The 14,465-nt window shown below is 47.6% G+C and overlaps 2 protein-coding genes across 5 annotated transcripts in view; one reads left to right on the top strand and one right to left on the bottom strand.

The window, feature by feature from the left end:
* The window catches only part of CFAP77 (cilia and flagella associated protein 77), a 171,860-nt gene extending 169,191 nt beyond the window's left edge, over positions 1-2,669 (bottom strand). The window contains exon 1 of one of the 2 annotated variants that reach the window (XM_026457113.2): positions 2,424-2,669. In XM_026457113.2, the coding sequence (XP_026312898.1) occupies positions 2,424-2,618 (195 nt within the window). In that variant the 5' untranslated portion in view covers positions 2,619-2,669. The remainder of the gene's footprint in view (positions 1-2,423) is intronic. The other variant, XM_026457112.1, reaches the window with a different exon arrangement.
* A 3,515-nt stretch (positions 2,670-6,184) lies between these two features.
* The window catches only part of TTF1 (transcription termination factor 1), a 48,574-nt gene continuing 40,293 nt past the window's right edge, over positions 6,185-14,465 (top strand). For all 3 annotated transcript variants that reach the window (XR_003309964.1, XR_003309965.1, XM_026457123.1), the window contains exons 1-3: positions 6,185-6,240; positions 9,946-11,328; positions 12,784-13,007. Coding sequence is in view for 1 of the 3 variants with exons in the window: in XM_026457123.1 (XP_026312908.1) it covers positions 9,953-11,328; positions 12,784-13,007 (1,600 nt within the window). In the remaining 2 variants the exon portion in view is untranslated. The remainder of the gene's footprint in view (positions 6,241-9,945; positions 11,329-12,783; positions 13,008-14,465) is intronic.

The following is a 14,465-nucleotide window of genomic DNA, read 5'->3' on the forward strand; positions in this document are numbered from 1 at the left end:
TGCATTCCCAGCCTCTACCACACATAGCGGGGAGGCACAGGCTACCACGGGATCTGAAAATCTGTGGTGGTGAAACTGACACGCCACAATGAAGAAATCCACAAGCCAAGCTCAAAAGAAATTTCCATAACATGAGAAGAAAAACATCTTAAAGCTCCACAACCTCACATATTTTCCATTTTCCCTTTTTGTTTAAAGTCAAAAACACCAAAGTTGTTTCATAATTAAATAAATAATAATATAGGAAGCTGTTTGGAGTGGTAAAAATAATGCTGGGCTGGGAGTTAGCCAACGAAGCTGCAAACTCAAGCTCTGCCAAAACCTTCAGCAAAACAAAAACAAAAACAAACAAACAAACAAAACAGAGGTGGCCTCAGTGTGCTCATTTGCAAAAGGGGTCTGGAAAAGGTAACAATCACGCTTCCCTTTTGTGGTCAATTTCTCTGCCAACTTCTATTTAGGTCAGGTTTTGACCTCTTAAGATATTCTAACATTATATGACATGGTAAATACTGAAAAGTGGATGTCATCTTAACTGCTCCAGAAAGTACCTTACAGACCCTGAAGAACCCACTAAGGAAAGCCAGAGGTAAAGGCTGCCCCCTGGCTGCCCCTGACGGAAGAAGAGAATCCCAGGCTCCATCTTCAGAGACCGGGAGCCTGGAAGTGGGTCCCTGCTGCTTCAGCATGGTCACCAGGGGCCAGGGCAGACCCGCTCTGCATCTCGTGCCCTGAAGACAGAACCCCAGTCGTGGGTGAGTCATCTCCTGTACATTTTCCAACCCTAAGCTTGGGTTCAGAAATCAGGGATTGAATTGGTCCTGGAAGCTGTTCAGCTAGTGCCATCCAGAGGCCAAATGCTGTCCTCGATATAGCTGGGTGGGTCGGGGGAAGCAAAAGAAAAAAGGAAAAGAAGGGGGAAATTTACATATATGTACATACATTTTACACATATGTACGTGTATATTATACACATGCGTGCATGTATACATGATAGATGTAAACCGTATGTATATGGGTGCATACACAAATGCATATGCATATACGTGTGTGTACGTACATATCACTCAGCGTGGGCACCACATGCTAACTCACCATGGAGAATAACTCCATATGCCCTCACTCTACACTTCAGTAGGAAGAAGTTGGCTCACTACTAACTACTTGAACAAAAGCAACGTCCTAACGTTAACGCAGGTAGTTAGAGGTGGCGGGCGTGATTCTCTCCTTGATACAAGAATAGTGAGCTCCACCTGCCTGTCCACTGAGAGCGGTTCTTCTCATCTAGAAGTAAGTGAAGAACCTTGTTCCACTTTGAGGGGCCCAAGGGGCCTATTCGATGGAAAGGCACGAGTATGGTAAGCCAGCCTGCCCCAGGTGCAGCCTGCACATGGGCAGTATCCTGCCTCCTCTGCAGGACCGAGTTTAGGGAAGGCAAGAGGAGGAGTCAATGTTTTGCCAGGAGCCAATTAACTCAGTTAATTCTAGCACGGGTTCCCTTTTCCCCAAAACAAAAACAAATCGCCACCACTACCTCTGGGCTCTACTCAGCGCCTGGCGGTCACACAAATAATTGTTGCTGAATCCACGGTTACCACCTGCGCCTTCCACTGCCGCACCTGGGACGCGGAGTGCATTTTTAAAGGCGCACTGCCCTCCAGCGGCGCAAGATAAATTCGCCCCGAGGCTTGCTCCCCGACCCCCAAGCCTCAGCCTGACTTCTCCGGTAGCCCCCGCGAAGGTGTGGCCGCCACAGCAGTGTTGATTTCCCAACAGAGGGAAGCGAGGCTAAAGGTGGGGAGGGGGGAAGCGCAATGTGATGTAGCCGAAACCGCAGCTCCCTCATTCTTGTCTGCGGAGCCTCCTAAGCCAAAGACTGCTTTTTTTCTCTTAGGGTTGTAATTTGGGTTAGAAATAAGTATGATCGGACGGAAATGAATATTCGACGTGATGCTTCCAGGACAGACACGGAGCCCCCGCTGCACAGACGCACCCCAGGTGTGCAGGGAAACGGGAGAGGCGGCCTTTACCCTAGGAGTGCTGGCAGCCAGGACTTAGGCTTTGCGTGTGCGACCTCTCACCCTGTGGGTTCACTCTGTGGGAAACCACAGCAGCCCCCATTGCAGCCTTACCCCATGTCAGGTTCTGTCCCGGGGTCCCGCAGAAATTACCCTATTCAATCTTCCCAATCAGTCCCTTTAGTGGTGGCCATTATCATCCCACTGTGAGGATGGGGAAACCGAGGCTCAGAGAGGCAACGCGACCTGCACGGGGGTTCAAGCCTGTCTGAACCAGAGCTGGAGCTTCCCACGCTGCGCTCGGACCCCGGGCCGAGGAGCCAGGGCGCAGCGGGTGGGGACCCCCGGCGGCGCGGGTGCCCAGAGTCGGCGACCGCGAAAGCGCGGTGGGTGTGGGGTGCTCACCTTGACGATTAGCGGGTTCTGAAACATGGAGTCCCGCACGACCCCCAGCCGCTCGTTCTCCATGCCGGGACGGATGTCCGCCACGGTCAGGGGCCGCCGCGGGGGCGGGCAGACCTGGCTGACGGTGCGGCGCACAGGCTGCTGCTGCTTCCTCCATCGCGTGAGGTCCAGGCCGGAGCTCCTGGCCTCTGGCATCCTTGGGGTCGCCGGGGAGCCTGCCCGTGGGCTGGGTTGGGCGCACTTCCCCAAGTCCAGGCCAGCAGGGAGCTCCGAGGCGCCTGCCGGGCGACCCGGGCCGCACCACCGGGATCCTAGGGGGGAAACTCAGATGCCAGGACCCCTCCGGAGCCAAGCGCGCCCCCCTCGCGCCGGCCCCTCATTGGAAAGAGCCCCGGAGCCCTGCAGAAGCCCCGCTGGATCCTCAGGGCGTCTCCTGGGCCCCGCACTGCGGACTAGGAGAAGAAAGAAAACCAAGACCACCCCTGGAGGACGAATGCAACGGCCCGTCTCCTTGGCGACGGGACGCCAACAGAGCCCGGCTCGGCTTGTACTTTTCTTTCAAGAAACTCTTGGTGGCTACCAGTGTGGACTTGTTTGGAGTTTTCCTGAATCGATACAGGAGAACCGAGAATCTCCAGTGGGTTGCGTTCAAAGCGGCGTGGCTCTTAGAGGGTCATTTACACTAGTCTTTCAAGTCAAAGACTCCATCCTCTGCTCACCCCCATTCCACTCACAAACCCTCCCCACCTGTGCCCCTTGCGCCGCACACACACCCGAGAGAAAGCACCAAATGCATTCCAAGCCTGATGCTGATGCTGACCCACTGGGAGGACTCGGGCGAGTCACCCTCTTGGATCCAATGGGCTTTTTTTTTTTTTTTTTTTCCTGTGAGATGGGTGACAAGGAAAGTCTAGAGTTGGATTCGACCAATGGTTCCCAAATTTAAGCAACAGAATGAAGGGAAATTGAAAAATACAGATTTGGGCTGGGCTCGGTGGCTCACCCATGTAATCCCATTGCTTTGAGAAGCCTAGGAGGGAGGATGGCCTGAGGCCAGGAGTTTGAGACCAGCCTGGGCAACATGGTGAGGTCTCATCTCTACCAAAAATTTAAAAAATTAGCCAGGTGTGGTGGCACACACCTGTGGTCCCAGTTATGGGGAGGCTGAGGCAGGAGGATCGCTGGAGGAGGTTGAGACTACAATGAGCCGTGTTTGGGCAACTACATTCCAGTCTGGATGATAGAATGAGAACGTGTGCCAAAAAAAGAAAAACGAAGATTCACAGGACTCACTGAATCAGAATATCTGGAAATGGCACCTGAGGCTCTCTTTTTTTTCTTTTCTTTTCTTTTTTCTTTTTTTTAAGAGACAGAGTCTTGCTCTGATAATGACATGAGCCACCTCACCAGGACAGATGCTGCATTTTTTAAAATCCCCTTAACCACCCACCACCAACTTTGTGAAAAAGTTCAAACCTATAGAAAAGTTGAAAGTCAAAAGAAGAATACAATGAAAATACATATAGGCTTCACCTAGATTCTGTTAGATTTTGAAGGGAAGGGGAGGGTTAAAGAAAGAGAGAGTGGCGGCTCTACAGCAAATGCAGGCTTTATGTCCAGCATAAGACCTACAGAGGTGGGAGACCAGCTTAATGCCAGTGCCCACCGCTGCTTACAAGCTGGGGAAATTATAGGCCTGGGCAGGGAGGGGCCCCAGGGGTATAGCCTACTGCCCGGGAAGATGTTGATAAGGTATTCCCATGATGAGGCAGTTTGGCCCTTGTTCTGGTGGAATGTGATGTTCCTGGCATTTTCTCCCAGCAGAATATGATAAGAGGCATGCTGTTTCTCACCGCCTGAACCCCCGTGGAATGTTTCACTCTAACCAAGGTCTGTGAAATGGCAGGGGGCCTACAAAATGGTGTAGTTTGGACTAACAGATTCACCCATCCCCAGCACTGGCCACATTCTCTTGCTCTCTCTCTGTGAGTGTGTGAACATGCACGTACACACATTACAAAATCACCTGAAAAAAATATCTGTCAACACCATATTTAACCCTAGGTACTTCATCAGGTAGCAAGCACATTCCCATGTATAACTACAATGTCATTATCATGTCCGAAGATTTTAATGTGATACAATAGTGCTTAATATAAAATCCATTGCAAAGTTGAGAATCTGCATTTAAAACAAACAAAAAAAGCTTCCCAAGTGATTGGTGCAGTTGGAGGAGGATTGGAAACCACTAACCTGTATGATCTCTAATCTCTCCTCTAGTGCCAGCCTTTTGTGGGTTCATTCATGCATCACTAGCACCACAAGGCTCTGGGTAAGTGGGCTCACCACAGAACACGTGACACCAATGACGAACCTGGACTTCAAGGCCTTACGTATCAACAGTGGACACCACCACATTTACAGACTTCTCCAGACAGAGCTCCAACTGCACATCCACGTCCCAGAGCAGCATATATAGGTTCATCGTTTCTCCAACCTGCTTCCCTTCCAGACTTTCACGGAAGCATAGGTTGTGCATTTTTTAATCAAAGACACTTGGCAGATCACATAGAAGTCAGGTGGAACAGTGAGGGGCAAGATAGTGGAGTAGTAGAAAGAGCATAAGTCTGATTTCTGGCTGGCCCATTTAAGTCACCTTTGACAAGTTTCTGTAAACCCAGGTTTCTTATCCACAAGGTGGGGCTAATAATACCTCATAGATACCTACAAGGATTAAGTGAGAAAACTTGTTGCCTATATCGTATACGTTCACTATCCAAAAAGGTTAAACGTTTGGTTGGTAAATATAATGGCCTTGAATTGATAGCCAGGTTAAAGCTGCCCTTTTAGCTAAGTCTTTTCAGGACTCTGTTGAAATGGGAAGACTGGGATAGATCTCCAAACTCCTGCCAGCTCTAACCTTCTGAGACTTCATCCAAGTTTAACATCCATCAGACTGCACCTGCAGACCTCTGACTTCATCTCCGACCCCCTCCCCTGCATTCACATGCATTCACTTAGGCTGGGCGTGTGCGACCTGTCACCCTGTGGGTTCACTCTGTGCTCCAGCTGCTCTGGTCTTCTCCCAGGTCCTCCAGCAACCAAGTTCAGGACTTTTCCATTCACTTCCAGCCTGGAACACTCTTCTGTCTAGATTTTTTGCCTGTTGTTTTCATTTATAATTCAGCTCAGATGTCACTCCTCAGTGAGCCCTCCCTTACATCTAAAGTAGCACTCACTGTCCCCTAGTCACTCTCCATCATGTTACCCTATTTTATTTTCCTTACAAGGTAATCTGAAATTATCTTAGTTGCTTTGTTTGTCATCTGTCTTCCCAAGTTGTTCCTGGAGTTCACCAAAAACGCAGCTCAAATGTCACTCCTCAGTGAGCCCTCCCTTACATCTAAAGTAGTACCCACTGTCCCCTAGTCACTCTCCATCATGTTATCCTATTTTATTTTCCTTACAAGATAATCTGAAATTATCTTAGTTGATTTGTTTGTCATCTGTCTTCCCAAGTTGTTCCTGGAGTTCACCAAAAACTGGAATAAATGGAATGCACGCATGCATTAGTACGTCAATGGAGGGGGATTCTGTCCTGTTTTCTTCGTTTTGGGAGCACGCTGTACCCCACCTGACCTCTAAAGGACCTAGAAGGAAAACGGGTAGACAACTGCGCCCGCCTTCACTGCCTAGCGGCAGCCGTGTTACCATGACAGCATGACGCCGAGGGGGCCGGAAGGCGACGCACTACTACTTCCGCTTCCTCAACAACAGCACTTCCGGGTTGGGAGAAAGGTCGCAACGCTTTCGGAGGGTAAGTTGAAAGCGGCTTTGTTAGTTGTTTCTGTATTTCAAAATGCGCACGTAAAAACCCAGCGTGGGGTGGTGGATTTCCTCGTCTTCTGGGAGACCTGCCTTTTGGCCTGAGGTCTCCAGGCCGCGGTCTTCGTCCCAGGCCTTATCTTGGGGAAACTGAGGTTTGGGTCTTTTTTTTTTTTTAAAAAAAAGGTGGAGTCTTGCTCTTGTCGCCCAGGCTGGAGTGCGGTGGCGCGATCTCGGCTCGCTGCAACCTCCGCCTCCTGGTTTCAAGCGATTCTCCTGCCTCAGCCTCCTAAGTAGCTGGGATTATAGGCGCCCGCCACCACGCCTAGGTAATTTTTGTATTTTTAGTAGAGACGGGGTTTCACCATGTTGGCCAGGCAGGTCTCGAACTCCAGACCTCAGGTGGTCAACCCGCCTCAGCCTCCCAAAGTGCTGGGATTACAGGCGTGAACCACCGCGCCTGCCCGAGACTTGGGTCTTTGGGAGTGAGAAGATGGAGAATTCACATCTGGTTAGTTCCTCCCCTCTCAGCCCTGGAGCGCCCAGCCCACCCGGGAGCAGAGCGGGGTCTTTCTGGCACCTCAGAGGCGGTGAGAGAATCGGGGACCAGGTTTGAGCACATACCTGCAGGGCGGGAAGTGTATGTTCTGAGTAAGGGGGGATAAATGCATATCCCTTCTTTCAATATGTTTGGAGCACTGGGGAGCCATTTGGGAGCAAGGTGGCCAAAATTCCAGCCCTCAGGAAGTCGATCATATTATAACTGCCAGAAGTGTGATGGGAACTGAAAAAAGCAGGGTTTCTGAAACCTAGAGAGAAGTGAGAGGTAGAGAAGTAGGCATGGACCTACCTCTCTCCATCTCTAGGCTAGATTATGAAGAAATGAAGACCCTTGCAGGTCTGTGAGGATTTTGACTTTATCTTAAGAATAACAGGAGAACTCTAAAAAGTTTTTAGCAGGGAGAGACTGTATATTTAGAAGGTTGTACTAGGCTCCAGAGACCAGAGGAAGTATTTACAAAAAAGAAGGAAAGGAACTGATGGAAGGGGAAATGTTATATAAAGAAATCAAGGCCGGGCGCTGTGGCTTAGGCCTGTAATCCTGACACTTTGGGAGGCCGAGACAGGTGGTTCACCTGAGGTCAGGAGTTCAAGACCAGACTGGCCAACATGGTGAAACCCCGTCTCTGCTAAAAATACAAAGATTAGCCAAGATTGGTGGCATGCTCCTGTAATCCCAGCTTCTACTCCGGAGGCTGAAGCAGGAGAATCGCTTGAACCCAGGAGGCCGAGGTTGCAGTGAGCTGAGATTGCACCACTGCCCTCCAGCCTGGGTGACGAGCGAGATTCTGTCTCCAAAAAAAAGAAAGAAAGAAAGAAATCAGCCGGGTGCGGTGGCTCACGCCTGTAATCCCAGCACTTTGGGAGGCCGAGGCAGGTGGATCATGAGGTCAGGAGATCGAGACCATCCTGGCTAACACAGTGAAACTCTGTCTCTACTAAAAAATACAAAAAAATTAGCCGGGCATTGTGGTGGGCACCGGTAGTCCCAGCTACTCTGGAGGCTGAGGCAGAAGAATGGCGTGAACCCGGGAGGCACAGCTTGCAGTGAGCCAAGATCACGCCACTGCACTCCAGCCTGGGCGACAGAGCGAAACTCCGTCTCAGAAAAAAAAAAAAAAAAAATCATCTGTTCTGTTTGTGATTTTTTTAAGAGGTCCTAAAAGATGGGCCTGAAAAGCATCTGTTGAAGTTAGTGGCTTTAAGGATACTCTTGCCGGAGCAGTCTCAGTGGAGTAGTGGGGTGGGAGCTCCAAGGATGTGGGTTAATAAGTGGATAAAAGGTGAGGTAATGGAAAGACTGATTTCTCTATCAGGAATGTTGCTGTGAAGGGGAAGAGAGAGAACAGTTGGATAAGACTTAGGGTTAGACAACAGTTGCTTTTTTTTTTAAGTTAGAGGAGATTAAATATTATTGGTGTTTTGCTAGAAAACAGGCTGAAGATACAGGAGAGAGATGGGGTACCTGGGGGACCACTATCTCTCTGAGAAGGCAGGAGGGGGTTGGGAGCCAGCACACATTTTCCTTGCTATAACGGAAGGAAATAGCCTTTGACAGAAGAAGGGACACTTCCTTTGTTGCAGCGAGAGAGAGAGAGGATGTGGCAGCACAAGCAAGTGTGTTAGACTTGGGGGAGTGACATATTTCTTGTCTAATACAGCTGATATTTACTACCCAGGATAAATTAGGTAGCTTCTGTAGAAAATGTGCTTAGCATTCAGACTTTAAAGACCGCTGATATAGAGAGAGCTCCGGGGTCTGTTGTTAAGGGAAAATAGCAAGTGCGGATCACAATATATAGATGTTACCTTCTGTGTAAGAAAGGAGAAGAAATATGAAGATTATTTTGATTTTTGTACCATGTAAATGTGTTATGTAGCCAAAGATAAAATCTGAAAAAAAAAATGAAACCCAGAAGCAACACAGAGCCAAGAGAACAATAAGACATGTTTGCAAAATTATATTTTTAATCATCTCTTTTGGAAAGTGCGTTTCTATTACTGTATTTTAATTCCAAGTGCACACACCTGATATGTGAGTATTAACGTTAGTGGCTTATGAAATTTATTCCAGTGTTTTGCAGAATGTTTGCTCTTTGTTGGACACTAACAAGGCATATCCAACTTCTTTCACAAAGAGGCTGACTTCTGGTTTGAGGTCAGTGGATACCTGATATCCCCACTGCGAAGCCCTTTTATGGATCCTGCACTCTAATGGAGTCTAATGGCTTCTCCATGGTAGAAACACAGAGGGGAACCAGACAGATAAACCATCTTTTTCTTCCTTGTTTTCTTTCTTTTTTTTTTTTATTTTAAGCAGGGAAGACAGCCTGTAAATGACTAAGTGTTTATTTTTTAAATGTGAAAGTATGTTACTTGGGAATCAGGCCAAGCCCAAGGAATCAGGGAAAACTTTCTTGAAGAACTGATCTTCAAATCAAGCTCTGAAGGATGGCAGGAGGCGAGGAGGGTGGGGAGACAGTGACAAGAATGTATGAGAGCTGAGGGGAAAGGTTGTGGCATGTTGGAGGAACCAAAATGAGCTGCTTGTGGCTTAAATGCAGAGTTGGACAGATGAGTCAGAGGGAGGCTGTGGGGGACACGGCACTGTTGTTCTCTGTTAACTATTTTTTTCTCCATCATAAAGGCAGTGGGACCAGACAGAATTCCAGTGAGCCACCTGTGTATCTAGAATAATATAAAATTTGTAATCATGACTACAGGCTTGTCATTTGTCATACAATTTCATTTTGCTGTGATTTTTTTCCCCTGAGGCTATGTTTAAAATGCAAAAATAGGCCGGTGCGGTGGCTGACGCCTGTAATCCCAGCACTTTGGGAGGCCGAGGTGGGTGGATCACGAGGTCAGGAGATGGAGACCATCCTGGCTAACACGATAAAACCCCGTCTCTACTAAAAATACAAAAATAAAATTAGCTGGGCGTGGTGGCAGGTACCTATAGTCCCAGCTATTCGGGAGGCTAAGGTGGGAAAATGGCGTGAACCCAGGAGGCGGAGCTTGCAGTGAGCCGAGATCGCACCACTGCACTCCATCCTGGGCGACAAAGCGAGACTCCGTCTTTAAAAAAAAAAAAAAAGCAAAAATAAACCATTGTTGTCATCACATTTCCATATAGGAATAAAATGGAAGGAGAATCAAGCAGATTTGAAATCCACACTCCAGTTTCTGACAAGAAAAAGAAAAAGTATTCTGTACATAAGGAAAGACCTCAGAAACATTCCCACGAAATTTTCAGAGACTCCTCCCTGGTGAGTGAACAGTCTCAAGTAACTAGGAGGAAAAAGAGGAAAAAAGATTTCCAGCGTCTCATTTCTACTCCTTTGAAAAAATCCAGAATCCATGATGATGCTGAAAATGCCACTGCTACACTCAAAAAGAGAAAAAAGAGAAGATACAGTGCTTTGGAGGTAGAAGAGGAAGCAGGTGCTACAGTTGTCCTTGTGGATAAAGAAAATATTAGCAACACACCAAAGCATTTTAGAAACGATGTTGATGTCATTTGTGTTGATAGGAGCATGGAACAGAAGTTACCAGGAGTGCCTAAAACAGACAAATTTCAGGTACTTGCTAAGTCACATACACATAAATCAGAAGCACTGCACAATAAAGTTAGGGAGAAAAAGAAAAAGCATCGGAGGAAAGCTGCATTCTGGGATGCTGTGCAGGAGAGCCAGCGGGCAATGGATGCCCTGCCTCAGTCGGAATCCCACCAGGAGGAGTCCTGGCTTTCTATGAGTCCAGGGGGTGAAATAACAGAACTACCAGCATCTCCTCATAAAAACAAGTGTAAGAAAAAAAAGAAAAAGTCCAGTAACCAGGAATATGAGACATTGGCCATGCCTGAAGGATCGCAAGCGGGCAGTGAGGCTGAGCCTGATATGCAGGAATCCCGACCTGCTGTGGGCTTGGATGGTGAAGCTCCAGAACTACTAGGACCTACTCACAAAAAAAAGTCTAAGAAAAAAAAGAAGAAAAAGTCCAGTTACCAGGACTCTGAGGCATTGGCCATGCCTGAAGGATCACAAGTGGGCAGCGAGGTTGGGACTGAGACGCAGGAATCCCGGCCTGCTGTGGGCCTACATGGTGAAACTGCAGAACTGCCAGCACCGGCTTATAAAAGCAAGTCTAAGAAAAAAAAGAAAAAGTCCAATCACCAGGAATTGGAGGCAATGGCCATGCCTGAGAGCCTTGAGAGTGCATACCGTGAAGGATCACAGGTGGGCCGTGAGGCTGGGATTGTGGAAGGCAGGAAGGCTCTTAAAGGGTTCAAGGAATCCAACAGTACAGAGAAGAAGTCTAAGAAAAGGAAGCTTAAGTCTGTCAAAAGGGCCGTAGCGTCTGGTGATGGTTTTTCAGTGTCCACTAAGAACTCTGAGAGCACACTCTTTGATTCAGTAGAAGGTAATGGCTCCGTGATGGAAGAAAGTGTGAAACCCAGGCCCCGACAAAAGAAAACCCGGGCCTGTTCAGCAAGCAAGCATATGCAAGAGGTGCCAAGGTAACGTGGGAGTGGTATTCCAGCTACTGGTATATTTCTTTTGTATGGATTCTGCCCATGCCTCTTTATTTAGCACAGACTCTTTTTTTTTTTTTTTTTTTGAGACGGAGATTTGCTCTTGTTGCCTAGGCTGGAGTGCAATGGTGCGATCTCAGTTCACTATGCCCTGCGCCTCCCGGGTTCAAGCGATTCTCCCAAGTAGCTGAGATTACAGGCATGCACCACCACACCTGGCTAATTTTGTATTTTTAGTAGACATGAGGTTTCTCCTTGTTGGTCAGGCTGGTCTCAAACTCCTGACCTCAGGCGATCCACCCGCCTCAGCCTCTCAAAGTGCTGGGATTACAGGCGTGAACCACCGTGCCTGGCCTCAGCACATACATATTAAATGGCAGAAATCATCAAGAGGTAGACCCTCAATATACCCTCAATGTACAGAATATCATACATCTTTAATTGAGTAAACTTGGCAAGTAGTTTAATTTCTTCATGTGTGAAATAAGACAGATTCAATTTTCACTAAGAACTATTCCAGCCCTGAAAATCTATGAGTAAATTTAAAAGCCCAAATTACCTTTGAAAAATAGTCTGAGCAAATAACCAGAGGAAATAGGGCTTAGGGCTGCACGTTTAGCTTCTAGGCTGCCTCTGAGATATATACAAGTAATTCAAGTTCCAGTAAAAAGTTTGAAAATCATGGACTGAGTCAACTCCAAGATCTCATCTTGCTTTAATATTCTGGTAGCCTAAGTGAGAGCCATTTTAAGAAAAGTTTAAGGCCAGGCATGGTGGCTCATGCCTGTAATCCCAGCACTTTGGGAGGCCAAGGTGGGTGAGTCACTTGAGGCCAGGAGTTCAAGATCAGCCTAGCCAACATGGTGAAACCCCATCTCTACTAAAAATACAAAAGTTAGCCAGGCATGGTGGCAGGCACCTGTAGTCCCAGCTACTCTGGAGGCTGAGGTAGGAGAATCGCTTGAACCGGGAGGCAGAAGTTGCAGTGAGCTGAGATCACACCATTGCACTCCAGCCTGGCGACAGAGCGAGACTGTCTCACAAAGAAAAGAAGGAAAAGTTTAAAAGTTATGAGGTCAAGTGATGTGTTAATGTTGGGCAACCCAATTTTCTTTTTTTTTTTTTTTGAGACGGAGTCTTGCTCTGTCGCCCAGGCTGGAGTGCAGTGGCCGGATCTCAGCTCACTACAAGCTCCGCCTCCCGAGTGTTTTTATGCCATTCTCCTGCCTCAGCCTCCCGAGTAGCTGGGACTACAGGCGCTCGCCACCTCGCCCGGCTAGATTTTTTGTATTTTGTAGTAGAGACGGGGTTTCACCGTGTTAACCAGGATGATCTCGATCTCCTGACCTCATGATCCACCCGTCTCGGCCTCCCAAAGTGCTGGGATTACAGGCTTGAGCCACCGCGCCCAGCCTGCAACCCAATTTTCTAACCCCTTAGGTTAGAACCTGCAAATGAAGAACGCAATGTGGAAACAGCTGAAGATTCCGAAACAAGATATTTGTATGCAGATTCAGGAGATGCCGAGGATTCAGATGCGGATTTGGGTTCTGCCGTCAGACAGCTTCAGGAGTTCATTCCTAACATCAAGGACAGGGCCACCAGCACAATCAAGCGGATGTACCGGGATGACTTAGAACGGTTTAAGGAATTTAAAGCACAAGGTGAGCTTGTGGGGCCTTAGTGTTTGTTGAACTTCCTGTATGCAGAGCTAGCACCTGACTGTCTTTTATGGATGATTCAGATTTATAGATCGACAAGAAGCATTCTTTCGCCGCCTTCACCTCTGTCTCCTACCAGAATTGTCTGAGCTGTAAAATTAGCAAAACGAGTGCTCTTGCTTTTCCTCTTCTTTCCCAGTTTCTGGTAAAGGTGGCCAGGAAGAATGAGGCTAAAGAGACCAGATAATTAATTCCCACCAAGAAGAGAAGGGACGGGAGGTTAATTGGTTGAGACACCGGAAAGGATACAACAGTTACATAAAATTAAAATACTGTCAGATCAAAATCATTAACTTTAGTGAGGTATTGTTTCTTTATCCAAGGTATTAAATTGATGGTGAGCTGGTTGTAGTGGACTTGATCATCTTCTTGATTTCACTGTGTTTCTGAACCTCTCTTATTAAGAATTATTATTATTAAGAATAACAAATAGCCTTTATTCTTAAATCCAATAATAAAGCTTATTGGATTTAAGAATAAACTGCAAATGTAAGGCTGTGTACTACCAGTGAGCGATATTTACTGAATATCTGCTGTGTAAGACCAAATACAACTGGTCATTGGCAAAAGTAAGAAGGGGAGTCATAACCTTCCAGAATTCATGGGATTGAAGTGATTCAGAAAATAGACTGTCTTGTTTTTCTAAGACCACCAGAGCGAGCAAAAGAACCAGCAAGTAGGCAAAGGTCAGGCGCAAAACTGCAAGTTTATTTTAGTAACCCAAGGTGTGGAGAAGTCTGTCGGCCTCCGGCAAAGAAGGCCGGCAGAGTTCCCCTCCCCCAAGCTCTCGGACGGAGTTCCGACAGTTCCGACAGCAATGAGAAACTGGGAAGTCCGCCGGGCTGTGAGAAGGCCGCGTGGCTCAATGGCGGAGAGCGGCTTTTCTAGGAGTGGGAGGGCAATAGGTGGGGCATGGGCGTGTCAGGGGCGTTCCGCAGGTGCGACCAGGTATATCTTGGTCTCTTCAGATTGACGTCACCTGGCGCATGCCCAGTTGGTCTGTACCTTCCCGGGCACCGGCTGCCTTTTCGCGCACGCGGGAAGAGTTGGTGGTGAAGAAGAACCCGAAAGTGCACCATCTTGCCTCCATTCGTCCAAACAGTCCAACCTTTTATTGATAATAGTGATAAAGGGGCGCTGTGGTCTGTCTGGCTACTTCCTGCTGTTAAGGGGCGTCGTTAAGGTCGGGGCCCATGGTTGGTATTTGGACGCACGGATGAAAAATAAAATAAGGCACAGTATTAGTATAGGAATGAGGAATGGAAGCATTTGTTGGAATATGGGCAAAACCCAGAAGGAAGGTCCCAGCAAGGTTGAGGTGTTAAGGTTCTGTATTTCAGCTTTTATTTTATTGAGGGTTTGAATGTTAGTGTCTGCTAGGCTTGACTTGCTAACATAATA

Source organism: Piliocolobus tephrosceles, chromosome 14 (genome assembly GCF_002776525.5).
Source record: "Piliocolobus tephrosceles isolate RC106 chromosome 14, ASM277652v3, whole genome shotgun sequence".
In the NCBI taxonomy this organism is placed as follows: domain Eukaryota; kingdom Metazoa; phylum Chordata; class Mammalia; order Primates; family Cercopithecidae; genus Piliocolobus; species Piliocolobus tephrosceles.